Raw genomic sequence first — 27,898 nt, forward strand, 5'->3', positions numbered from 1 at the left:
GTGTGCCTCAGACTGGTGTTGTACTGACCATTGGTGGTGAGCCTCAGACTGGTGTTGTACTGACCATTGGTGGTGAGCCTCAGACTCGTGTTGTACTGATCTCAGACTGGTGTTGTACTGACCATTGGTGGTGAGCCTCAGACTGGTGTTGTACTGACCATTGGTGGTGAGCCTCAGACTGGTGTTGTACTGACCTCAGACTGGTGTTGTACTGACTATTGGTGGTGAGCCTCAGACTGGTGTTGCACTGACCATTGGTGGTGAGCCTCAGACTGGTGTTGTACTGACCATTGGTGGTGAGCCTCAGACTGGTGTTGTACTGACCTCAGACTGGTGTTGTACTGACCTCAGACTGGTGTTGTACTGACCTCAGACTGGTGTTGTACTGACCTCAGACTGGTGTTGTACTGACCTCAGACTGGTGTTGTATTGACTGGTGTTGTACTGACCATGGTTGGTGAGCCTCAGACTGGTGTTTTACTGACCATTGGTGGTGAGCCTCAGACTGGTGTTGTACTGACCATTGGTGGTGAGCCTCAGACTGGTGTTGTACTGACCATTGGTGGTGAGCCTCAGACTGGTGTTGTACTGACCATTGGTGGTGAGCCTCAGACTGGTGTTGTACTGACCATTGGTGGTGAGCCTCAGACTGGTGTTGTACTGACCATTGGTGGTGAGCCTCAGACTGGTGTTGTACTGACCATTGGTGGTGAGCCTCAGACTGGTGTTGTACTGACCATTGGTGGTGAGCCTCAGACTGGTGTTGTACTGACCATTGGTGGTGAGCCTCAGACTGGTGTTGTACTGACCATTGTGGTGAGCCTCAGACTGGTGTTGTACTGACCATTGGTGGTGAGCCTCAGACTGGTGTTGTACTGACCTCAGACTGGTGTTGTGCTGACCATTGGTGGTGAGCCTCAGACTGGTGTTGTACTGACCATTGGCGGTGAGCCTCAGACTGGTGTTGTACTGACCATTGGTGGTGAGCCTCAGACTGGTGTTGTACTGACCATTGGTGGTGAGCCTCAGACTGGTGTTGTACTGACCATTGGTGGTGAGCCTCAGACTCGTGTTGTACTGACCTCAGACTGGTGTTGTACTGACCATTGGTGGTGAGCCTCAGACTGGTGTTGTACTGACCATTGGTGGTGAGCCTCAGACTGGTGTTGTACTGATCATTGGTGGTGAGCCTCAGACTGGTGTTGTACTGACCATTGGTGGTGAGCCTCAGACTGGTGTTGTTCTGACCTCAGACTGGTGTTGTACTGACCATTGGTGGTGAGCCTCAGACTGGTGTTGTACTGATCATTGGTGGTGAGCCTCAGACTGGTGTTGTACTGACCATTGGTGGTGAGCCTCAGACTGGTGTTGTACTGACCATTGGTGGTGAGCCTCAGACTGGTGTTGTACTGACCTCAGACTGGTGTTGTGCTGACCATTGGTGGTGAGCCTCAGACTGGTGTTGTACTGACCATTGGCGGTGAGCCTCAGACTGGTGTTGTACTGACCATTGGTGGTGAGCCTCAGACTGGTGTTGTACTGACCATTGGTGGTGAGCCTCAGACTGGTGTTGTACTGACCATTGGTGGTGAGCCTCAGACTGGTGTTGTAATGACCATTGGTGGTGTGCCTCAGACTGGTGTTGTACTGACCATTGGTGGTGAGCCTCAGACTGGTGTTGTACTGACCATTGGTGGTGAGCCTCAGACTCGTGTTGTACTGATCTCAGACTGGTGTTATACTGACCATTGGTGGTGAGCCTCAGACTGGTGTTGTACTGACCATTGGTGGTGAGCCTCAGACTGGTGTTGTACTGACCTCAGACTGGTGTTGTACTGACCAATGGTGGTGAGCCTCAGACTGGTGTTGTACTGACCATTGGTGGTGAGCCTCAGACTGGTGTTGTACTGACCTCAGACTGGTGTTGTACTGACTATTGGTGGTGAGCCTCAGACTGGTGTTGCACTGACCATTGGTGGTGAGCCTCAGACTGGTGTTGTACTGACCATTGGTGGTGAGCCTCAGACTGGTGTTGTACTGACCTCAGACTGGTGTTGTACTGACCTCAGACTGGTGTTGTACTGACCTCAGACTGGTGTTGTACTGACCTCAGACTGGTGTTGTATTGACTGGTGTTGTACTGACCATGGTTGGTGAGCCTCAGACTGGTGTTGTACTGACCATTGGTGGTGAGCCTCAGACTGGTGTTGTACTGACCATTGGTGGTGAGCCTCAGACTGGTGTTGTACTGACCATTGGTGGTGAGCCTCAGACTGGTGTTGTACTGACCATTGGTGGTGAGCCTCAGACTGGTGTTGTACTGACCATTGGTGGTGAGCCTCAGACTGGTGTTGTACTGACCTCAGACTGGTGTTGTACTGACCATTGGTGGTGAGCCTCAGACTGGTGTTGTACTGACCATTGGTGGTGAGCCTCAGACTCGTGTTGTACTGACCATTGGTGGTGAGCCTCAGACTGGGGCTACTAGACTAGAGCAGGACATGATGGATGTCTCAGACAGGACATGATGGGTGTCTCAGACAGGACATGATGGGTGTCTCAGGCAGGACAAGATGGGTGTCTCAGGCAGGACAAGATGGGTGTCTGACTGGTACTACTAGACTAGAGCAGAACATGATGGATGTCTCAGACAGGACATGATGGTTGTCTCAGACAGGACATGATGGGTGTCTCAGACAGGACATGATGGGTGTCTCAGACAGGACATGATGGGTGTCTGACTGGTGCTACTAGACTAGAGCAGGACATGATGGGTGTCTCTGACAGGACATGTTGGATGTCTCAGACAGGACATGGTGGGTGTTTCAGACAGGACATGATGAGTGTCTCAGACAGGACATGTTGGGTGTCTCAGACAGGACATGATGGGTGTCTCAGACAGGACATGATGAGTGTCTCTGACAGGATGTCTCAGACTCAGTCAAGAGCTTGTAATGCCACCACCAATTGTAGGTAGAACCTAACCTTTTTCCATTTCTCTTCTAGAGCCCGTTATTGTTTGCCCTGACTTGCCCTGCGTAACAGGTCAGTTTTTACTTGCTACTGTATACTCTATTTTCATTGTACAAGATTAGTCTTTCATCCGAGTTATACTATCTGGAAAAACACAAAATTGGTCAATTTGTACTACATTATACAGTAATGATAAGGTTTCAAACTAAAATATATGATTGAGCGTTCACTGACTTTGCCTTCATCAGAACCAGAGGTGGCACAGTGTATTGACAGACCTGTTGATCTGGTGTTTCTTCTGGACGGTTCTGAGCGTCTCGGTCATGAGAACTTCAACCAAGTCCGTGACTTCGTCCAGCACTTGGCGAACCACTTGACGCTGGCGCAGGACAAGAACGATCGCCAGGGAGCCCGCATGGCGCTGCTACAGTACGGAGGAGAAGCTGAGCATCACCTGGCCTTTCACATGACCCACGACCTTCCGTCCATCCTAGAGGGTCTGGCCAGCATGGACTATCATGACATGTCTTCTTCTATGGTGGGGGCGGCCATCTCACACTCCGTAGACCACGTTCTGACGCGGCTCAACGTCCGCCAGACCAGACACCACGCCGAGCTCAACTTCGTCTTCATCACTGACGGCGTCACCGGGAGGAAGGGGCTGGAGGAGGGGGTCGACGCCATGCGAAACAACCAGGCAGTCTCCACAGTGATCGCCATGGGGACCGATGTGGAACAGGAAGTGTTGGAGAAGCTGGCCTTAAAGGACCAGTACGCCATCTTTAAAGGAACAGACTTCTATGAGCTCAACAAGCACAGCTTCCTAGATCGGTTCCATCAGTGGGTCTGTTAAAGGGGACATTTTGATTCGGACTGTCACGTTTATGGATTTCACGGTATTAAAATGATTGAGGTCAAGTTAATGTTGATAATTAATGGATTAGGGTTAGTTTGAGGGTCAGGGTGTAAAGGTCAGGGTGTAAAGGTTGTTTAAGGGTTAGTGTAAGGGTGTACATTTCCCTCATTGAGATCATACATGTCTGCATTGATTTACCATCAAGTGAAACCTCAAGCATAAGCAATAGTCAATACAAGATCAGTCACAGGGCTGTTTGTTTGTGTTTCAATGGATTTTGCAGAATATTGTATTAATTACGTACAAACTGGATATGTTTTATAAGAATTCATTAAAGAAATGTAAGTAGTGTTCAGCAAACATACCCATATAGAGTGATGGACGGCTGAATCTGTACTCTTTGGGCACGTTCACATTCTTCTCCTTCCTCCTCCCCCTCCTTGTCTTCTACCTCACATCCAAGAAGAACCATGTTTGAACTCCAACATCACACCACACACAAGTCAGGTAGAGCATCCATACAATACTGCAGCAAAGGTACCACTTACCAAGTCGTCCACATCTCCAGTATCGTACAACACAGGAGCTGCTGCTACTTCTCTTTTCCTCAGCAGTCAGGAACTGAAGACATAATCAAGCTCCAGCCAGGGTTGATCAGTCACATGAGGACATAATCAAGCTCCAGCCAGGGTTGATCAGTCACATGAGGACATAATCAAGCTCCAGCCAGGGTTGATCAGTCACATGAGGACATAATCAAGCTCCAGCCAGGGTTGATCAGTCACATGAGGACAGAATCAAACTCCAGCCAGGGTTGATCAGTCACATGAGGACAGAATCAAACTTCAGTCTGGATGATCAGTCAAATGAGACTAACTGCTAGGATGAAGTTAGGGAACAGCCAGGCTGAAGATAAAGAACAGCCAGGCTGAAGATAAAGGAACAGCCAGGCTGAAGATAAAGAACAGCCAGGCTGAAGATAAAGAACAGCCAGGCTGAAGATAAAGAACAGCCAGGCTGAAGATAAAGAACAGCCAGGCTGAAGATAAAGGAACAGCCAGGCTGAAGATAAAGGAACAGCCAGGCTGAAGATAAAGAACAGCCAGGCTGAAGATAAAGGAACAGCCAGGCTGAAGATAAAGAACAGCCAGGCTGAAGATAAAGGAACAGCCAGGCTGAAGATAAAGAACAGCCAGGCTGAAGATAAAGGAACAGCCAGGCTGAAGATAAAGGAACAGCCAGGCTGAAGATAAAGGAACAGCCAGGCTGAAGATAAAGGAACAGCCAGGCTGAAGATAAAGAACAGCCAGGCTGAAGATAAAGAACAGCCAGGCTGAAGATAAAGAACAGCCAGGCTGAAGATAAAGAACAGCCAGGCTGAAGATAAAGAACAGCCAGGCTGAAAGGAACAGATAAAGGAACAGATAAAGGAACAGCTAGACGGAACAGTCTCTGGTACTGAGGGATGTAGTAACTACCTGGAACAGTCTCTGGTACTGAGGGATGTAGTAACTACCTGGAACAGTCTCTGGTACTGAGGGATGTAGTAACTACCTGGAACAGTCTCTGGTACTGAGGGTTGGGGATGTAGTAACTACCTGGAACAGTCTCTGGTACTGAGGGTTGGGGATGTGGTAACTACCTGGAACAGTCTCTGGTACTGGGGATGTGGTAACTACCTGGAACAGTCTCTGGTACTGAGGGTTGGGGATGTGGTAACTACCTGGAACAGTCTCTGGTACTGAGGATGTGGTAACTACCTGGAACAGTCTCTGGTACTGAGGGTTGGGGATGTGGTAACTACCTGGAACAGTCTCTGGTACTGAGGGTTGGGGATGTGGTAACTACCTGGAACAGTCTCTGGTACTGAGGATGTGGTAACTACCTGGAACAGTCTCTGGTACTGAGGGTTGGGGATGTGGTAACTACCTGGAACAGTCTCTGGTACTGGGGATGTGGTAACTACCTGGAACAGTCTCTGGTACTGAGGGTTGGGGATGTGGTAACTACCTGGAACAGTCTCTGGTACTGAGGGATGTGGTAACTACCTGGAACAGTCTCTGGTACTGAGGGTTGGGGATGTGGTACCTACCTGGAACAGTCTCTGGTACTGAGGATGTGGTAACTACCTGGAACAGTCTCTGGTACTGAGGGTTGGGGATGTGGTAACTACCTGGAACAGTCTCTGGTACTGAGGATGTAGTAACTACCTGGAACAGTCTCTGGTACTGAGGGTTGGGGATGTGGTAACTACCTGGAACAGTCTCTGGTACTGGGGATGTGGTAACTACCTGGAACAGTCTCTGGTACTGAGGGTTGGGGATGTGGTAACTACCTGGAACAGTCTCTGGTACTGAGGATGTGGTAACTACCTGGAACAGTCTCTGGTACTGAGGGTTGGGGATGTGGTAACTACCTGGAACAGTCTCTGGTACTGAGGGTTGGGGATGTGGTACCTACCTGGAACAGTCTCTGGTACTGAGGGATGTGGTAACTACCTGGAACAGTCTCTGGTACTGAGGGTTGGGGATGTGGTAACTACCTGGAACAGTCTCTGGTACTGAGGGTTGGGGATGTGGTAACTACCTGGAACAGTCTCTGGTACTGAGGGATGTGGTAACTACCTGGAACAGTCTCTGGTACTGAGGGTTGGGGATGTGGTAACTACCTGGAACAGTCTCTGGTACTGAGGATGTGGTAACTACCTGGAACAGTCTCTGGTACTGAGGGTTGGGGATGTGGTAACTACCTGGAACAGTCTCTGGTACTGGGGATGTGGTAACTACCTGGAACAGTCTCTGGTACTGAGGGTTGGGGATGTGGTAACTACCTGGAACAGTCTCTGGTACTGAGGGATGTGGTAACTACCTGGAACAGTCTCTGGTACTGAGGGTTGGGGATGTGGTAACTACCTGGAACAGTCTCTGGTACTGGGGATGTGGTAACTACCTGGAACAGTCTCTGGTACTGAGGGTTGGGGATGTGGTAACTACCTGGAACAGTCTCTGGTACTGGGGATGTAGTAACTATCTGGAACAGTCTCTGGTACTGAGGGTTGGGGATGTGGTAACTACCTGGAACAGTCTCTGGTACTGGGGATGTAGTAACTACCTGGAACAGTCTCTGGTACTGGGGGTCGGGGATGTGGTACCTACCTGGAACAGTCTCTGGTACTGGGGATGTAGTAACTACCTGGAACAGTCTCTGGTACTGAGGGTTGGGGATGTGGTAACCACCTGGAACAGTCTCTGGTACTGAGGGTTGGGGATGTGGTACCTACCTGGAACAGTCTCTGGTACTGAGGATGTGGTAACTACCTGGAACAGTCTCTGGTACTGGGGGTCGGGGATGTGGTTGACCTTGAAGAGATCATTATTCTCTCCATCCTCATCTACCAACATCATGGAGTCAGAGAGTTCACCGCTACCCTTCTTTAACCAGGAAATACAACCATCAAAAACAACTTCTGAAGGCCTTTGCAGGGTGATAACAGTCAGACAGAATACCAGGGATTGTGCAACACAAGTTGAGCAGAAATAGCGATTTTAAAAATGCCTTACCTTTGATGATCTTCTTCTGTTGGCACTCCAAAAGGTCCCAGTTACATCACAAATGGTCCTTTTGTTCGATAATGTCCTTCTTTATATCCATAAAAACTCAGTTTAGCTGGCGCGCTTCAGTCAATAATCCATCCAGTTTCTCTCCATCAAAATGCATACAAAAGGATCCCAAATGTTACTAATAAACTTTTCCAAACAAGTCAAACAACTTTTATAATCAAACCTTAGGTATCCTAATAGGCAAATAAACAATGAAATTTAAGACAGAGAATAGTATGTTCATTACTGGAAATAAATAAGAAAGAACGGGCTTTCCTCCACACGCTTGGAAACACCACAGCCAAAATGGGAGCCACCTAGAAAAACTACATTTTCTGGGTTATTAAAAAAAGAAAAACAGCATTAAACTCATTCTAAAAACTGTTGGCATCTAGTGGAAGCCCTAGGAACTGCAATCTGGGAGGCCTTATGATTAAAGTTCTAGCCATTGAAAATAGTAGTAAGCTGAATTCTTTGGGGGGGGGGTTTGTCCTCGGGGTTTCGCCTGCCATATCAGTTCTGTTATACTCACAGACATCATTTTAACAGTTTTAGAAACTTTTGAGTGTTTTCTATCTAAATCTACCAATTATATGCATATCCTAGCGTCTGGGCCTGAGTAGTAGGCAGTTTACTTTGGGCACGCTTTTCATCCGGACGTGAAAATACTGCCCCCTATCCCTAAGAAGTTTTAACAATTGACATGAATACTGGATCCTAGCTTTCACCTGGATTCACCTGGTCAGTGTGTCATGGAAAGCACAGGTGTTCTTAATGTTTTGTAAACTCAGTGTATGTCATGGAAAGAGCAGGTGTTCTTAATGTTTTGTACACTCAGTGTATGTCAGACCCTCATAAATCTAGAATGTTTAGATAATGGCAGCCATCTTGGACAGGGATATACTTTATTTCACTGTATGGACAGATCCCTCTCCCCTTCTATAGTGTCATCCTTCTGTCCCTCTCATCTTGTGTCATCGTTGAGACATCACACAACATCTCTCTCCACGTCATCTTTCTGGCTTGTCTGTGCATCTACCACAACTTCCTGGGCCTCTCCTCACATACTTGCAGGGTGCAGGGGTTAGACACAGTCAGTAAGTTCCCAACCAGAGAGTCAGCACCACATTACTGACTAAATACTCATTCACACTCCCAGTCTTCTGTGGCCTCTTCAGCCAATCACATGGTTCAGTAGCCTGGATCTAATCAAATGTTATTTGTCACCGGCTTCGTGTAGACTAACAGTGAAATGCTTACTCATGGGCCCTTCCCAACAATGCAGAGAGAAAAATAATAACAAGGGGAATAAATCCATAATGAGTAACGATATCTTGGCTATATGCACAGGGTACCAGTACTGAGTCAATGTGCATGGGTATGAGGTAATAACTTCATTATATACACAGGGTATCAGTACTGAGTCAATGTGCATGGGTACGAGGTAATAACTTGATTATATACACAGGGTATCAGTACTGAGTCGACGTGCAGGGGTACGAGGTAATAACTTGGCTATATACACAGGGTACCATTACTGAGTAGACGTGCAGGGGTACGAGGTAATAACTTGGTTATATACACAGGGTACCAGTACTGAGTAGACGTGCAGGGGTACGAGGTCATTAGCCCCCTAGAGTCAATGTCCGCCGCCCCAGAGGAAATCACATTTGCATAATAACAAAAATCCCCATAAAAATCCATCAGTTTAAGAGATATATTATTTTCTGCATTGGATGAGTCTCGAAGCACCTCATCCGCCAATGTCGCACTAAGGCGTCTGCGGTGACACTCTCACGTACGTCGGTTGTTTTGCTCTAGGACGCCCTCCTCACAAGACTCGTCTGAAGGTCTCCCGGTACCAATTGAAAGAATTGATGGAAGAATACAGTATATCAAATTGAATTATGTTTGTCACATGAGCCAAATACAACAGTGAACTGCTTACAAGCCGTTAACCAACAATGGAGTTTAAAAAAATAAAAAATAAAATACAGATAAGAATAAGAGATAAAACTAACAAGTAATTAAAGAGCAGCAGTAAAATAACAATAGTGAGGCTATATACAGGGGGTACCGGTATTAGTTGAGAACACCTTTATTTAACCAGGTAGGCTAGTTGAGAACACCTTTATTTAACCAGGTAGGCTAGTTGAGAACACCTTTATTTAACCAGGTAGGCTAGTTGAGAACACCTTTATTTCACCAGGTAGGCTAGTTGAGAACACCTTTATTTCACCAGGTAGGCTAGTTGAGAACACCTTTATTTAACCAGGTAGGCTAGTTGAGAACACCTTTATTTAACCAGGTAGGCTAGTTGAGAACACCTTTATTTAACCAGGTAGGCTAGTTGAGAACACCTTTATTTAACCAGGTAGGCTAGTTGAGAACACCTTTATTTAACGAGGTAGGCTAGTTGAGAACACCTTTATTTAACCAGGTAGGCTAGTTGAGAACACCTTTATTTCACCAGGTAGGCTAGTTGAGAACACCTTTATTTCACCAGGTAGGCTAGTTGAGAACACCTTTATTTAACCAGGTAGGCTAGTTGAGAACACCTTTATTTAATCAGGTAGGCCAGTTGAGAACACCTTTATTTAACCAGGTAGGCTAGTTGAGAACACCTTTATTTAACCAGGTAGGCTAGTTGAGAACAAGTTCTCATTTGCAACTGTGACCTGGCCAAGATAAAGTTCAACACATAAAACACAGAGTTACACATGGAATAAAACAAACATATAATCAATAATACAGTACAAAAATCTATATACAGCATGTACAAATGAGGATAAGAGAGGTAAAGCAATATATAGGCCATGGTGGCAAAGTAATTACAATATAGCAATTAAACACTGGAATGGTAGATGTGCAGAAGATGAATGTGCAAGTTGAGATACTGGGGTGCAAAGGAGCAAGATAAATAAATAAATAAATACAGTATGGGGATGAGGTAGATTGGATGAGCTATTTACAGATGGGCTATGTACAGATGCAGTGATCTGTGAGCTGCTCTGACAGCTGGTGCTTAAAGCTAGTGAGAGAGGTAAGAGTCTCCAGCTTCAGAGATTTTTGCAGTTCGTTCAAGTCATTGGCAGCAGAGAACTAGAAGGAGAGGCGGCCAAAGGAAGAATTGGCTTTGGGGGTGACCAGTGAGATATACCTGCTGGAGCATGTGCTACAGGTGGGTGCTGCTATGGTGACCAGTGAGCTGAGATAAGGCAGGGCTTTACCTAGCAGAGACTTGTAGATGACCTGGAGCCAGTGGGTTTGGCGACGAGTATGAAGCGAGGGCCAGCCAACAAGAGCATACAGGTCGCAGTGGTTGGTAGAATATGGGGCTTTGGTGACAAAATGGATGGCACTGTAATAGGCTGCATCCAATTTGTTGAGTAGTGTTGGAGGCTAATTTGTAAATGACAACGCCGAAGTCGAGGATAAAGGGTTAGGGTTATATATATAAATACCTGGTTAAATAAAGGGGAGATAAATAATAAGGGACTAGGATGCCAGTTAGGATGTGACCCCCCAGTGTAGATAAATCAAATCAAATCAAATGTATTTATATAGCCCTTCGTACATCAGCTGATATCTCAAAGTGCTGTACAGAAACCCAGCCTAAAACCCCAAACAGCAAGCAATGCAGGTATAGAAGCACGGTGGCTAGGAAAAACTCCCTAGAAAGGCCAAAACCTAGGAAGAAACCTAGAGAGGAACCAGGCTATGTGGGGTGGTCTTTCCTCTTCTGGCTGTGCCGGGTGGAGATTATAACAGAACATGGCCAAGATGTTCAAATGTTCATAAATGACCAGCATGGTCAAATAATAATAATCACAGGCAGAACAGTTGAAACTGGAGCAGCAGCACGGCCAGGTGGACTGGGGACAGCAAGAAGTCATCATGTCAGGTAGTCCTGAGTCATGGTCCGAGGGCTCAGGTCCTCAGAGAGAGAGAAACAAAGAGAGAAAGAGAAAATTAGAGAGAGCATACTTAAATTCACACAGGACACCGGATAGGACAGGAGAAGTACTCCAGATATAACAAACTGACCCTAGCCCCCGACACATAAACTACTGCAGCATAAATACTGGAGGCTGAGACAGGAGGGGTCAGGAGACACTGTGGCCCCATCCGATGACACCCCCGGACAGGGCCAAATAGGAAGGATATAACCCCAACCACTTTGCCAAAGCACAACCCCCACACCACTAGAGGGATATCCTCAACCACCAACTTACCATCCTGAGACAAGGCCGAGTATAGCCCACAAAGATCTCCGCCACGGCACAACCCAAGGGGGGGTGCCAACCCAGACAGGAAGATCACATCAGTGACTCAACCCACTCAAGTGACGCACCCCTCCTAGGGACGGCATGAAAGAGCCCTAAATCCCTTCCATGATATAAAACAAGCCATTATAGATCCTATGTAATAGAATATGCATATTGGAGGAAATCATGGTAGTCACCTTATACAAGTACTTGTGAGTATGGCTAGACGGTACACTGTCCTTCTCTCAGCACATATCAAAGCTGCTGGCTAAGGTTAAATCTAGACTTGGTTTCCTCTATCGTAATCACTCCTCTTTCATTCCAGCTGCCAAACTAACCCTGATTCAGATGACCATCCAACCCATGATCAATTACGGAGACGTAATTTATAGATCAGCAGGTAAGGGTGCTCTCGAGCGGCTATATGTTCTTTACCATTCGACCATCAGATTTGCCACCAATGCTCCTTATAGGACACATCACTGCACTCTATACTCCTCTGTAAACTGGTTATCTCTGTATACCCGTCGCAAGACCCACTGGTTGATGCTTATTTACGAAACCCTCTCAGGCCTCACTCCCCCCTATCTGAGATATCTATATCTGTCCAATGATGTTTGTACCATGTTTTGTGCTGCTACCATGTTGTGCTGCTGCCATGCTATGTTGTCATGTGTTGCTGCCTTGCTATGTTGTTGTCTTTGGTCTCTCTTGATGTAGTGTTGTCTCTCTTGTCGTAATGTGTGTTTTGTCCTATATTTTATTTTTCTCCTCAGTCTGGATGAAATCAGGCTACTGAAAGCGCATAGTGGGCGAAGTCATCAGCACTCCTCCCACAAGTCTCCAGAAAACATGTGTATCACAGGCTGACCACATCACGCGCACGTTGCAAAATTCATTTAGAAATCTATGTTATTCATAGACGAGCATCTGCATTGCAAAGGGCTAAAATAGAAGTCAGTTCTATTTCTGACGCAGATCACGCTGCAAGTCCTGACTAATACATCTCCTCATTGGTTTATAGAAACAGGTACCCACGTGCCATCTCCTCATTGGTTATACCCATCTGGGTGACTGAAAGACGAACGAAGTCAGTGGCGGTAATACACCTAATTTATTAAAGTTGTCAATCGCAATATAAAGTTAAGAGAAGAAAAGGCCTAGAAGGAGGAGAGATGACTCTAAATTATTTGGTTGACTGTTTTATGTGTGGATTAATTGGTGGAGTAGAGGACCTTGTGCATTTCAGGTAAAATAACAACTCAATGTTTATATCCCAGGACAAATTAGCCAGCAACAGCAAGCTAGCTAAAGAGGACGAATTAGCTAGCAAGTGCATTGCCATAAATGTTTAATGCTTTTTGACCTGTCCCCAAATTAATATAATTGGTTCAGAGTTTGTTTTGATATTTTAACCAGCGTGTCGTGATCGCGTTTGGTGTGGGGGAACAAAATACATTTATGCACGATGGCGCACGCGCGCAACCGGTTTGGATTCAGTGTTAGGAACGAGAGGTACCTTTTCATTACAACGTTGGAGGAAATACTTCCTAGCATGTGAAGAACGTGTTTGCTGGCCTCATAAATGCTAGCCATAGCTAATATTTAGAAAAACAATTTGTCGTTTGGCAAGAGTTATGCTAATCTGTTTGCAATCCCTTTAGTGTTGCTTTCTAGCTTGCTGGCTAGCTACCGAGGTTAGCTGGCTAATTAGCTACAGTAGTTAGCTACTGCCATCAGTTGATGTTGTGTTATTATCATATTTATCTTATTCCACCATTTGTAAAATGCATACTGGCATTTGAATATAGTGAAGGAAAAGGGAATCTGGACAAGGTAGACACATTTAAATGTAGGTGTAGATCAGTGGCAGACATTCATATTCTATTCACCCTGTTCAATGTAACATCCATAGGTTTAGGCTACTACATGATACTAGAATTGTCCCCATCATGAGGTTGCTACAACCTAGCCTCTGAATGAAAGTTTACAACGTAGGTGACAGACAGTGACACATTCAATACCATCTTACACACTCTTGAATACATCTAGCTGATATAGGGTGCAATCATTAGTCTAACAGTTGCAAACAAATTTCTGTTGGGCAAACTCAGGTATGTTTATCCCTTTTCGTTCCATTTGCTTCCATTTAAGAAACGTTTTTCAACAGAATCGACATTAGACTTCAGTGAGTTCAAGACAACTGGGAACTTCAGTGAGTTCAAGACAACTGGGGAAAAAGAGCTCCATCTGCAAAAATAAGTTTTGAACAGTCATCCAACTCAGGAACACGGGCCTCTTTCTAGACCTCTGACCAGAAGACAGACCACTGACATCATGATTCAACCTTGTTTTTTTCAGAGATCCCAGTTGTCTTGACAGTACCATAAATCCAGAGAATGACAGACTTTGATGACAAAATTTTCCCACAAGAAGGACTGCCGTGCCACCTTACTTTTCAAGTGAGCACAGCACATCAGTGAGTCCAAAAATGTATTGTATGCTGCTGCATAAATTATGTAATATGCCAGGGAGATATGTATACTGTAGCTAAGAAAGTAATACTAAGTGTATGTTGTGTAGTAAGCTGTTAGTAGCCCATGTGCCTCACCCTAATAATGTGGTCCCTTTCCCCCTCATAACTTAGCCTACTGTTCTGACTTGATGGTGCACATGTAGCCTATAGCCTGTTTTAGAGAAATGTCATCATCGAATATTGTAAGAGCTTTCATTGTCTGCTTATATGCCCCCTTTATTTATCCTACGGTTCTGACTTGGTGTGCAGGGAGAATAATGTAAGAACGGCACATTTTCTGAATTCTGTAGCTGTACATGTCAGAAGTGCTGAACAAATAGTTATATTGACTACATCCATTTTTAGCTCTGTCAGTGTCTTAATCGAAATTACAGATTACCCCTTATCCGCTCATCGTTCCCTCATGCCTCATAGATTAAGCAAGTCAGCCATATCAGCTATGTTTTTTTAAAGGCAGTAAATGAGGCTGAATGTTTGGCTGCCAGACAAGGCTCCGCTGATAGCCAGGTGTAGCAGAGGATTCACTCCATGGTACTGAATAGAAACCTCTGCTGTTGAGACAGCTTTATGTCGGCCCTAACAGTCTGTGGGCACCGTTTGTCACGGTTGCAGTGAAATGAATGTATTGTTTAGTGATGTTTTACATTGTGTAGTGGCTTTGCTGGCATGTATCAACAACAAAAATTAGTTTGTCCCACCAAGATTTACATGCTAAAATTCACCACTGACCCTGGCAATAAATGAGTAAAACCAAACGCTTACCTTGACTTGGAAGAGTTCCAGTGTTGGATAGACATAGCCAGCTAGCTAACATAGCATCATTCTGTTATAGCCAGCTAGCCATCTCTCCGTTTGAGCCGGGTGTTTGAGTAGGCTAAACTAGCTAGCTGCATTTGCTAGCTAAGTAAGTTAATTTTTGTTATGAACTATAGCTATCTCTCTCTCTTGCTCCTCCTTCATTTGTGAAGAAATTAATTTGTTCAAAACTTTTCTCTCTCTCTCTTTGAGTCAACTACTCACCACATGTTATGCAGTGCAGTGCTAGCTAGCTGTAGCTTATGCTTTCAGTACTAGATTCATTCTCTGAACCTTTGATTGGGTGGACAACGTGTCAGTTGATGCTGCAAGAGCTCTGATAGGCTGGAGGATGTACTCTGGAAGTTGTCATAATTACTGTGTAAGTCTATGGAAGGGGGTGAGAATCATGAGCCTCCTAGGTTTTGTATTGAAGTCAATATACCCAGAGGAGGATCGAAGCTAACTGTCCTCTGGTTAAACCTTGGTGCTACCCTACAGAGTGCTGTTGAGGCTACTGCAGACCTTCAGTGAAAAACAGTGTTTTAATCAATTATTTGGTGACGTGAATATATGTTGTGTAAATTTATCTCAAATTGATAACTTTTTATTATTTATAATATTAATATTTCACTATTTTTATGAAATTCACAGGAGCATGGTCCTCCCCTTCCTCCTCTAATGAGCCTTCACTGACACGGGCTGGCTCTGAAATGAGGATGGTCCTCCCCTTCCTCCTCTGAAATGAGGCGGGTCCTCCCCTTCCTCCTCTGAAATGATGGTCCTCCCCTTCCTCCTCTGAAATGAGGATGGTCCTCCCCTTCCTCCTCTGAAATGAGGATGGTCCTCCCCTTCCTCCTCTGAAATGAGGCGGGTCCTCCCCTTCCTCCTCTGAAATGAGGCGGGTCCTCCCCTTCCTCCTCTGAAATGAGGCGGGTCCTCTCCTTCCTTCTCTGAAATGAGGATGGTCCTCCCCTTCCTCCTCTGAAATGAAGCAGGTCCTCCCCTTCCTCCTCTGAAATGAGGCGGGTCCTCCCCTTCCTCCTCTGAAATGAGGCGGGTCCTCCCCTTCCTCCTCTGAAATGAGGCGGGTCCTCTCCTTCCTCCTCTGAGGATGTAGATGCATGACGCATTGTGAATTCCATGATCAGAACTTTACTAATACTAAAGCTGCATGAACTGTCAAGTTTAGAAAAGATCTGATGTCTGTGGCGCATTTGAAGATCAGGAAGTGTCCTTAATGTGTGTGGCCATCTTGCTACATGGAGTTCTTGGAAACTCATGCACAGTTTGAGCTATTGTAGGAAGTGACGTTGCAGGCTAGCTCAGTGCTGCCCCCTCACATCTCAAGTGGAAGGCCAACCAGGGTACTGCAGGCTGCCATTAACTACTAAATTATTCTCAGAACTTTGTCTGTGTGATTTTAAAGTCATCGGTTCAAAGAGATACATCTGGTGAAATAGAAGCAAGGTGCCATGATTATGTTGGGAAAAAATGATATATCCACAAATATTGACCACGAAGATGGTCAATATTTTGTCTATAATGGGGTCTCAAAATATTGTAAAATGTAATGTAAACAAAAATGAGCTTTTTGGTTGTAATTTAAGGTTAGGGTAAGACATAACGTTAGCAGAGTGGTTAAGGTTAGGGTAAGACATAACGTTAGCAGAGTGGTTAAGGTTAGGGTAAGACATAACGTTAGCAGAGTGGTTAAGGTTAGGGTAAGACATAACGTTAGCAGAGTGGTTAAGGTTTAAAATCAGATTTTAAAAAGAGACATTTTAGAAATTGGCAGCATTTAGCCATAATTATGACTGACCTACCACTGATAATATTCGGTTACTAGTCCAACACTCTAACCACTAGGCTACCTGCCACCCCTGCATAGACCAGGGTCTTTCACATATACCGTGCATATACTGTACATAAGACATAACCTAAATCCAATATAAAACCAGTCAGATAACAACACAACTATTCAAGAAAAACTATTACATTCCTCAATAAGAAGGTCCTCAATCAATATTTAAATTGCCCGAGCGGCACCAGAACATCCAATTGTAATGTATTTTGTAGTTGGTTCTAGCAATGAGTTGCTTTAAAACTAAAAGCGGATTTACCTAGTTCGGTGGAGACCCGAGGAAGCTCAAGAGTTAACCAAATGGGTTTCCATGGTCAAGCAGCCGCACACAAGCCTAAGATCACCATTCGCAATGCCATGCGTCGGCTGAAGCAAGTCCCTGCAGCAATGTTCCTTCATCTAGTGGAAAGCCTTCCCAGAAGAGTGGAGGCTGTTATAGCAGCAATGTTCCTTCATCTAGTGGAAAGCCTTCCCAGAAGAGTGGAGGCTGTTATAGCAGCAATGTTCCAACATCTAGTGGAAAGCCTTCCCAGAAGAGTGGAGGCTGTTATAGCAGCAATGTTCCAACATCTAGTGGAAAGCCTTCCCAGAAGAGTGGAGGCTGTTATAGCAGCAATGTTCCAACATCTAGTGGAAAGCCTTCCTAGAAGAGTGGAGGCTGTTATAGCAGCAATGTTCCAACATCTAGTGGAAAGCCTTCCCAGAAGAGTGGAGGCTGTTATAGCAGCAATGTTCCTTCATCTAGTGGAAAGCCTTCCCAGAAGAGTGGAGGCTGTTATAGCAGCAATGTTCCAACATCTAGTGGAAAGCCTTCCCAGAAGAGTGGAGGCTGTTATAGCAGCAATGTTCCTACATCTAGTGGAAAGCCTTCCCAGAAGAGTGGAGGCTGTTATAGCAGCAATTTTCCAACATCTAGTGGAAAGCCTTCCCAGAAGAGTGGAGGCTGTTTTAGCAGCAATGTTCCTACATCTAGTGGAAAGCCTTCCCAGAAGAGTGGAGGCTGTTATAGCAGCAAAGGAGGGACCAACTCCATATTAATACCCATAATTTTGGAATGAGATGTTAAACGAACAGGTGTCCACATACTTTTAGCCTTGTAATATACTTTTAGTGTATATACTTTTAGTATTGTAATTTATATGGAATGATAGGTTAAACAAGCAGGGGTCCATGGGATGTTAAACGAGCAGGGGTCCATGAGATGTTAAACGAGCAGGGGTCCATGGGATGTTAAACGAGCCGGAGTCCACAAACTTTTGGTCATGTAGTGGTACCTAATTATCATAAAGATAGAACAATAAAACGTGACAAAATGACCCCACTGTTGAACTGTGAAAATGATTCAGGTTTTATTTCCATACATTTTATCTCATGGTGAGCAACAAACATGATGTGAAGAGTGAGTGAACAACACACACAGGTGAACCTTTATATAGAGAACAGAGGTACTGACCAAAATCCTTTTAGATCCTTCAAATCTTAATTCTACATTCTTGTCTGCTGAATGAACGCCCCAGAGTTCCTTCCACCCTGCCACAGTTTAAAATGTAATCTCTTCAACCCGAAAGAGAGAAAGGTCAAGTATTACTTCATGCGGGTACAGTACATTAGATATAAAAGGTAACTTCCTGCCTGTCCTATCGAGGATTTCAGTGCAACAGTTTTTCAACAGAAATCTATCAATATGTTTGATAGATAGGTCTTGTGTTTGATCCTCCGTGACGTATACAGTAAACTTTAGGCAGTATTGTAGCGACCCTCATGTTGCAGTATATTTAATTTAAACATATTTTAATAGCCCGTCCTATGATACAAAACATCCATTGACAACACTTACAACTAAACTAGCTAGTGGTTGAAATATTCAAATAAATAAGACCATTTTAAACATAACAACATGGTGATTGGCCCAGTAAACACAGAGTTCACTTCAATAACAACCAGTAAGAATGCGAGGTTAGATAAATTAGTAGGAAGTGTAAGTTAAAACAATAACCGGCTTTTTTGATGGTATCGAAAAATGTGAAAGTATGACAACTATGCCAGTTTGTGTTTGTGTCCATGATGCCAGTCCAGGGTTATATTCATTAGTGGGTACACCATTGCAAAAAAGTGTTTCTTATTAACGGATAAGTTCAGGTAGTTCTAACCTGTTTCGACCCGTTTGCTTCCTAGTGAATACAACCCAGTCTCACACAGAGGACGTCTGAGCATCCTCACCGGGAGCCTTGTTATTCCCTTGCATGCTCCCTGAGAAGTTGTCAGAGTCCAGCAGCTCCACGATACTATATGGAGAACAGTCCTCCAGCCCCAGCTTCCCACAGGCCCAGCCACAGAACCCCTTCTCCAGGTCGCGGACAGACAGCCACCACTCACTAAAGACCCAGGAGACCTGCGCCAGGGTGGAGTACAGAGCCAGGGACAGGGCCATGGGCATGATCAGCATGGGGTAGAAGATGATGAGGAAGGGGCAGATGGTAATCTTGTGCCAGAATGTTCTCTCCTCGTTGTAGACCAGGAACACGTTGTACCAGGTGAGCGTTCCATAGTAAAACGACGTGATGAAGGCGATAAGGAACACCAGAGGAGCACACAATAGGCTCCAGAGGATCACATGGGGGCCCTGAAAGAACCCCAAGCCACAGGAACACTTGGAGCCCTGCCCCCTCTCACACTCAGCGTCCAGACGCTCTTTAGAGAGGGCCATGTCCCGGAGTTCTCTCTCTGTTAGAGTAACGTGGATGTCTACCACCTGACCCTTCTTCTTCCCCCTGGTGATGGTGCCGGTCAAGGTCACATAACGGCTGTCTGGGGGCATGCTCCTGTCGCTCCAGCCTCCTGGAGATAAACGACAACAACAACATTATGACACTAGTAAGCTCCAGCCTCCTGGAGACAAACAACAACAACATTATGACACTAGTAAGCTCCAGCCTCCTGGAGACAAACAACAACAACAACATGATGACACTAGTAAGCTCCAGCCTCCTGGAGATAAACAACAACAACAACAACATGATGACACTAGTAAGCTCCAGCCTCCTGAAGACAAACAACAACAACAACATTATGACACTAGTAAGCTCCAGCCTCCTGGAGATAAACAACAAAAACAACAACATGAAGACAAGGGTAAGCTCCAGCCTCCTGGAGATAAACAACAACAACATTATGACACTAGTAAGCTCCAGCCTCCTGGAGACAAACAACAACAACATTATGACACTAGTAAGCTCCAACCTCCTGGAGACAAACAACAACAACATTATGACACTAGTAAAGTCCAGCCTCCTGGAGATAAACAACAACAACAACAACAACAACATGATGACACTAGTAAGCTCCAGCCTCCTGAAGATAAACAACAACAACAACAACACGATGACACTAGTAAGCTCCAACCTCCTGGAGACAAACAACAACAACAAAAACAACAACACGATGACACTAGTAAGCTACAACCTCCTGAAGACAAACAACAAAACATTATGACACTAGTAAGCTCCAACCTCCTGGAGACAAACAACAACATTATGACACTAGTAAGCTCCAGCCTCCTGGAGATAAAGAACAACAACATGATGACACTAGTAAGCTCCAGCCTCCTGAAGACAAACAACAACATTATGACACTAGTAAGCTCCAACCTCCTGGAGACAAACAACAACATGATGACACTAGTAAGCTCCAGCCTCCTGAAGACAAACAACAACAACAACGTGATGACACTAGTAAGCTCCAACCTCCTTGAGATAAACAACAACAACAACATGATGACACTAGTAAGCTCCAACCTCCTGGAGACAAACAACAACATCATGACACTAGTAAGCTCCAGCCTCCTGGAGATAAACAACAACAACATTATGACACTAGTAAGCTCCAACCTCCTGGAGGTAAACAACAACAACAACGTGATGACACTAGTAAGCTCCAACCTCCTGGAGACAAACAACAACAACATTATGACACTAGTAAGCTCCAGCCTCCTGGAGATAAACAACAAGAACATTATGACACTAGTAAGCTCCAGCCTCCTGGAGATAAACAACAACAACAACATGATGACACTAGTAAGCTCCAGCCTCCTGGAGATTAACAACAACAACATGATGACACTAGTAAGCTCCAGCCTCCTGGAGATAAACAACAACAACATGATGACACTAGTAAGACAGAATACAAAAACATACACAGCACAGTTCACCAAATACATTTCAGAATGATTATTCTTTGCATAGAAGTGGGCTTGCTATCAGAGGGAAGAGGCAGCTAAACATATTGTAGTGGGAACAACATGTCAGATATCTGCTATGTTATGGAAACCCAACGATACACCTGTCGTACCATACCACTGATGTCTCACCTTCGCCGGTGGGTGTGTTGAGGAACTTGGCCCCCTCTTCAGTGCTCCTCTCAGCACCTCCCTCCTCTCCCACCTGCTCCTCCCCAGGCCCCCTCTCATTGTCTGAGCGATACACAATGATGGACTCAGGTCTGGGCTCCTTCCTCCTCCTCTTCCTCCGGTTGGCGGAGCCCACCTCTGCGTGGTTCCCTGATGCCTCTGACCTCTCCGACTGGAGGGAGATGAGCTGGGGGCTGTTATCCCCACTGGGCTGGGCCTCCGCCTGGGCCATACTGACTGACTAAGGGGAAAGACACCTCTCTGGGCCTTACCTCCTGACTGGGGCACCTCTCTGGGCCTTACCTCCTGACTGGGACACCTCTCTAGGCCTTACCTCCTGACTGGGACACCTCTCTAGGCCTTACCTCCTGACTGGGGCACCTCTCTGGGCCTTACCTCCTGACTGGGGCACCTCTCTGGGCCTTACCTCCTGACTGGGGCACCTCTCTGGGCCTTACCTCCTGACTGGGACACCTCTCTGGGCCTTACCTCCTGACTGGGACACCTCTCTTGGCCTTACCTCCTGACTGGGACACCTCTCTTGGCCTTACCTCCTGACTGGGACACCTCTCTGGGCCTTACCTCCTGACTGGGACACCTCTCTGGGCCTTACCTCCTGACTGGGACACCTCTCTGGGCCTTACCTCCTGACTGGGACACCTCTCTGGGCCTTACCTCCTGACTGGGACACCTCTCTAGGCCTTACCTCCTGACTGGGACACCTCTCTGGGCCTTACCTCCTGACTGGGACACCTCTCTGGGCCTTACCTCCTGACTGGGACACCTCTCTAGGCCTTACCTCCTGACTGGCCTGGGACTAATGATCACTTGGGAAACAATGCTGCCTACATGTGTCCATTCTGTGTGAGAGCAGGTATTCCCAGAAGGAAAGCACTGACAGAATTGTACAAAGGAAAGAAACGGTCAGAATTTGAGGAGTGCTTCGAATATATTTCTGCCACTGTAATGCATCCAGTAATAACACTGGGGTTAGGTTACACTTCATGTTACTGCATTATTTAATTGAATACATTTATGTTTCGTATCGATTTATATGCACATTGACAATACCATTGCAAATGTATAGGCATAGACAACTACATTTCATATAATTTAATGAATGAAAGGGTTGTCCGCGTCGACACCATTTTCTGCAGTGGATCACGTTTACCCTACCAATGTACTAATGTAACCTCACCACGGCTTTGACAACGATGGAGCCGTGAAAACCCACCATTACAACATAAGTACATTTTCAACATGGAGGCCACATTATGCATCAATGCATCAGACAAAAGGTTTACAGTAGATTGTATCAGCATTAAATGGTGGCGGAGAAACTAACGTAAGGGGCAATGTTTCCATTTAAATCACATCACACCCAGATATCTGTTCTTTTGTCTAAACAAATATCCGCGGCGTGGAAAACGTTTGCATTTACACTCAAAGACAATATGCCTTACCTTAAAATGGTTTACCACCGAAACTGAGATATAGTAGTTGTGTTATTTTCGTGTGTAGTTATTTTATCCGACACCCCTTCGATAGACGTTGGTTCCACACCACTACGCTGTTCCCCGATGTGGGCAGGGTTGCCAGGACCACTGCATTTGTATCCCATTGACCGAACAAAACCAGCACAAAAGGACTAAAAATAAACATGTTTTTTTTCCACGGGAAGAGAGGAGTTGCCACATTTATACAATAAACAATTATCCCATAATTTTACCGAGCCAATAAAGAATGAATATCGTAACTTGTAATTACCGACGTAACTTGTAACGCAAAATTTGGTTTACATCAAAATAATAATTATTGCGAACTAAGACATGACTTAATAAACTAATTTGAATATGTCGCAAGAGAAAAGATCATTTGCCCTTATTAAACTGCCCAGATAATTTTCTATCACTGGATGATTGAACTAATTTGACTGCTCTGAATAAGCAATAATGCATGACGGGGTACGGTGCTAAGGGCTGTTCTTGACATGACCCAACGTGGAGTGATGAAACAATAAGGCAGGAGGACAGCACCATCGCGGAAAGAGATGGGGTGCCTTATGAGGATCCACTGACAAGTGGCTAATCTGCCTTTGCCATCCGTTCCATTGGCCAGCATACAATCACTGGATAATAAATTGGACGAAATAAAAGCACATATATCCTACCAACGGGACATTAAAACTGTAAAATCGTATGTTTCACAGAGTTGTGGCTGGATGACGACATGAATAACATACAGCTGGCGGGTTATCCACTCTATCGGCATGACAGAACAGCAGCCTCTGGTTAGACAAGGGGTGGCTGTCTATGTATATTTGTAAACAACAGCTGGTGAACGATATCTAAGGAAGTCTCGAGGTTCTGCTCACCTGAGGTAAAGTATGTCATGATAAGCTGTAGACCAAGCTATCTACCTAGAGAGTTTATCTGTAGTTTTCGTAGCTGTCTACATACCACCACAGACTGATGCTGGCACTAAGACCGCACTCAATGAGCTGTATACGGCCATAAGCAAACAGGAAGACACTCATCCAGAGGTGACACACCTAGTTGTCAAGGACTTTAATGCAGGGAAACTTAAATCAGTTTTACCAAATGTGCAACCAGAGAGAAAAAAATCTAACCACCTTTACTCCACACACACAGAGACGCGTACAAAGCTCTCCCTCACCCTCTATTTGGCAAATGTGAACATAATACCATCCTCCTGATTCCGGCTTACAAGCAAAAACTAAATCAGGAAGCACCAGTGACTTGGTCAATAAAAAAAGCAGTCAAATGAAGCAAATGCTAAACTACAGGACTGTTATTAGACTGGGGATATGTTCCGCAATTCTTCCGATGGCATTGAGGAGTACACCACATCAGTCACTAGCTTCATCAATAAGTGCATCAATGAGGTCGTCCCAACAGTGACCGTACGTACATACCCCAACCAGAAGCCATGGATTACAGGCAACATCCTCACTGAGCTAAAGGCTAGAGCTGCCGCTTTCAAGGAGCGGGACTCTAACCCGGAAGCTTCTTAGAAATCCCGCTATGTCCTCAGACGAACCATCAAACAGGCATAGCGTGGGCTAAGATTGAATCATACTACATCGGCTCCGACAAGCGTCGGCTTGCAAACTATTACAGATGACAAAGGGAAGCATAGCTGAGAGCTGCCCAGTGACACAAGCCTGCCAGATGAGCTAAATTTCTTCTATGCTCACTTCGAGGCAAGTAACACTGAAACATGCATGAGAGCATCAGCTGTTCCGGATGACTGTGTGATCAAGCTCTCCGCAACCAATGACCTTTAAACAGGTCAACAATCACAAGGCCACAGGGCCATACAGATTATCAGGATGTGAACTCCTAGCATTCGCTGACCAAATGGCAAGTGTCTTAACTGACATTTTTAACCTCTCCCTGTCTGAGTCTGTAATACCAACTAGTTTCAAGCCGACCACCATAGTGCCTGTGCCCAAGAACACTAAGGTAACCTATCTAAATGACAACCGACACGTAGCACTCACATCTGTAGCCATGAAGTGCTTTGAAAGGCTGGCCATGGCTCACATCAACACCATTATCCCAGAAACACTAGAACCACTCCAATTTGCATACCACCCCAATAGATCCACAGATGATGCAATCTCTATTGCACTCCACACTGCACTTTATCCACCTGGACAAAAGGAACACTTATGTGAGAATGTTGTTCACTGACTACAGCTCAACGTTCAACACCATAGTGAACTCAAAGCTCATCACTGAGCTAAGGACCCTGGGACTTAACACCTCCCTCTGCAACTGGATCCTGGACTTCTTGATGGGACGCCCCCTGGTGGTAAGGGTAGGTAACAACACATCAGCCACGGGGGCCCCTCAGGGGTGTGTGCTCAGTCCCCTCCTGTACTCCATGTTCACTCATGACTGCACGGCCAGGCACGACTCCAACACCATCATTAAGTTTGCCGATGACACAACAGTGGTAGGCCTGATCACCGACAACGACGAGACAGCATTAAGGGAGAAGGTCAGAGACCTGGCTGTGTGGTGCCAGGATAACAACCTCTCCCTCAATGTGATGAAGACTTGTGATTGTGGACTACAGGAAAAGGAGGACAGTGCATGCTCCCAATCTCATCGAATGGGCTGTAGTGGAGCAGGTTGAGAGCTTCAAGTTCCTTAGTGTCCACATCACCAACAAACTAACATGGTCAAAGCACACCAGGACAGTCGTGAACAGGGCATGACAAAACCTATTCCCCCTTAGGAGACTGAAAAGATTTGGCATGGATACTCAAATCCTATAAAGCTTCTACAGCTGCACCATCGAGAGCACTGGTTACATTACTGCCTGGTACGGCAACTGCTCAGCCTCCGACCTCAAGGCGCTACAGAGGGTAGTGTGAACAGCCCAGTACATCACTGGGGCCAAGCTTCCTGCAATTCAGGACCTCTATACCAGGCGGTGTCAGAGGAAGGCCCTAAAAATGGTCAAAGACTCCAGCCACCCTAGTCATAGATTCTTCTCTCTGCTACCGTATGGCAAGCGGTACCGGAGCACCAAGTCTAGGTCCAAGAGACTTCGAAACAGATTCTACCCCAAAGCCATAAGACTGAACATCTAGTCAAATAGCTACCAGACTATTTGCATTGCCACCCCACACTGCTGCTACTCTCTGTTATTATCTGTGCATAGTCATTTTAATAACTCTACCCACATGTATATATTTGACCTTAATTACCTCCACTAACCGGTGCCCAGCACATTGACTCTGTACCGGTACCCCCTGTATATAGCCTCCACATTGTACCAGTACCCCCTGTATATAGCCTCCACATTGACTATGTACCGGTACCCCCTGTATATAGCCTCCACATGGACTCTGTACCGGTACCCCCTGTATATAGTCTCACTATTGGTATTTTACTGCTGCTCTTTAATTATTTGTTACTATTATTTTTTTAGGTATTTTTCTTAAAACTGCATTGTTGGTTAAGGGCTTGTAAGTCGGCATTTCACTGTAAGGTCTACTACACCTGTTGTATTCGGCCCATGTGACAAATAAAATTTGTTCTTAACATGACACAACGTAGAGTGCCTGGATACAGCCATATATTGGCCATGTACCATAACCCCCCAGGGTGCCTTATTGCTATTATAAACTGGTTACCAATGTAAAAGTCATTTTTTGTCATACCCATTGTATACGGTCTGATATACCACGGTTTTTGTCCAATCAGCATTCATGGCTCAAACCAAGTTTATAATTGTAAATAAATCCATTTTATGCATGTGCATAACTATAGATAAATCTGACAAGAGAGTTTGAATGAGGAAAGTTGGACAGAGGAAATCTCTGAGAAAGAAACATTTTGACGAATTAAAAAAAACGAATGTTAGGCTATTTTCTGGCAATTGTGCCGTTAATATGTGCCAGATGTTAAGACTACAAACAGTTAGAAATGGCCCATTTAATTTCAAGTGGCACAAACTGATTTGCAAGGACTCCAGTTATATAGTCATTTCAACATCAACCCATGAATCAAGTGGTAGCCTACTATGGAATATAAATAGGCTACTTGATGGCTAACAGATGCAAATGTATCATTCTCCACATTTAATGTCAATTTCATTGAGTACTTTTCCTCATCACAGAAGCACGAGAGGGAGTTCCAAAACCTCCATTGCAAAATGTCCACTTTCAAATATCCACAAAACGTCCACGCATTATGACAAGTTAAATAGCAAGTAATTTAGCCAATAGTGGACTAAACTACATGCTGCTGTGCACTACTAACAAGACACACACACCACTCCGGCTCTCCCCACCACCCACTCACTCAGCAACAGCCTGCTCCTGCCTGAGAAACGCCATGGCGGCCGCAGTGCAATTTAGTAGCCCAAAAACCGGCAACCCGTTAACAATACATTTTCAACCGCAACATCGTTTTCAAATTAGCCCGATTTGACTAAAAACTGCGGATATGGCAACCCTGGGTGTGGGATTCTAGATGGGCGTCGTAAACAGTATTCCAGAATACCATTAACCCCGCCCCTCCACCGCTGTCCTGGCCAATCCCGTGTAGATATGGAACTGCGATGAAAACGCTAATCCACAGCAAGGTTTGCCTGGGAGAGGGGAGGATTGCGTTGAAGGACTGCGGATGCGGTGAAGATGGCGGACAAGGGAAAAAGGAAGAAACTGGAACATAGTATGAATAAATATGAAGCGGGCAGTGGCGATTTTAGCATATCAATCTTGGTGGGACAAAAAATAAAATAAGTGGGATAAATGCCAGCAAAACCACTGCACAACACAAAAAAATACATGAATTTCACTATAATGGTGACCACAAACTGTTAGGGCCTGTATAAAGCTGTCCCAACATCTTACCACTGCCTCACCTGTCTATCAGCGGACTAATTTACTGCCTTTAAAAAAAAACATAGCTGATATGGCTGACTTGCTTAAACAAATATGGTTTCTAATGACAATTGAGATGTACAAACTATGGCATAAGGGGACGACAAGCGGATAAGAGGCAATCCGTAATTTTGATAAAGACATGACGTACGGACGTAGACAATATAACTATTTGTTT

At 45.2% G+C, this 27,898-nt stretch overlaps 2 protein-coding genes across 4 annotated transcripts in view; one reads left to right on the plus strand and one right to left on the minus strand.

The window, feature by feature from the left end:
• Positions 1-4,193, plus strand: part of LOC112224903 (collagen alpha-2(VI) chain) — a 45,354-nt gene extending 41,161 nt beyond the window's left edge. For both annotated transcript variants that reach the window (XM_042306847.1, XM_042306846.1), the window contains exons 32-33: positions 3,007-3,045; positions 3,222-4,193. In XM_042306847.1, coding sequence (XP_042162781.1) covers positions 3,007-3,045; positions 3,222-3,826 — 644 coding nt within the window. In that variant the 3' untranslated portion in view covers positions 3,827-4,193. The remainder of the gene's footprint in view (positions 1-3,006; positions 3,046-3,221) is intronic.
• Positions 4,194-18,215: 14,022 nt separating this feature from the next.
• tmem169b (transmembrane protein 169b) lies at positions 18,216-27,265 on the minus strand. Of its 2 annotated transcripts, none has more exons than XM_042306842.1 (3): positions 27,137-27,265; positions 21,258-22,190; positions 18,216-19,729 (listed from the first exon to the last, which is right to left on the minus strand). In XM_042306842.1, the coding sequence occupies exons 2-3, from the start codon at positions 21,526-21,528 to the stop codon at positions 19,083-19,085; spliced, it is 918 nt and encodes a 305-aa protein (XP_042162776.1). In that variant the 5' UTR covers positions 21,529-22,190; positions 27,137-27,265; the 3' UTR covers positions 18,216-19,082. The 2 variants fall into 2 exon arrangements, with proteins under 2 accessions (XP_042162776.1, XP_042162774.1); XM_042306840.1 differs by lacking the exon at positions 27,137-27,265 and adding an exon at positions 22,760-23,470.
• Positions 27,266-27,898: the final 633 nt, after the last annotated feature.

The sequence above is a fragment of the Oncorhynchus tshawytscha genome, linkage group LG26 (assembly GCF_018296145.1).
Source record: "Oncorhynchus tshawytscha isolate Ot180627B linkage group LG26, Otsh_v2.0, whole genome shotgun sequence".
In the NCBI taxonomy this organism is placed as follows: domain Eukaryota; kingdom Metazoa; phylum Chordata; class Actinopteri; order Salmoniformes; family Salmonidae; genus Oncorhynchus; species Oncorhynchus tshawytscha.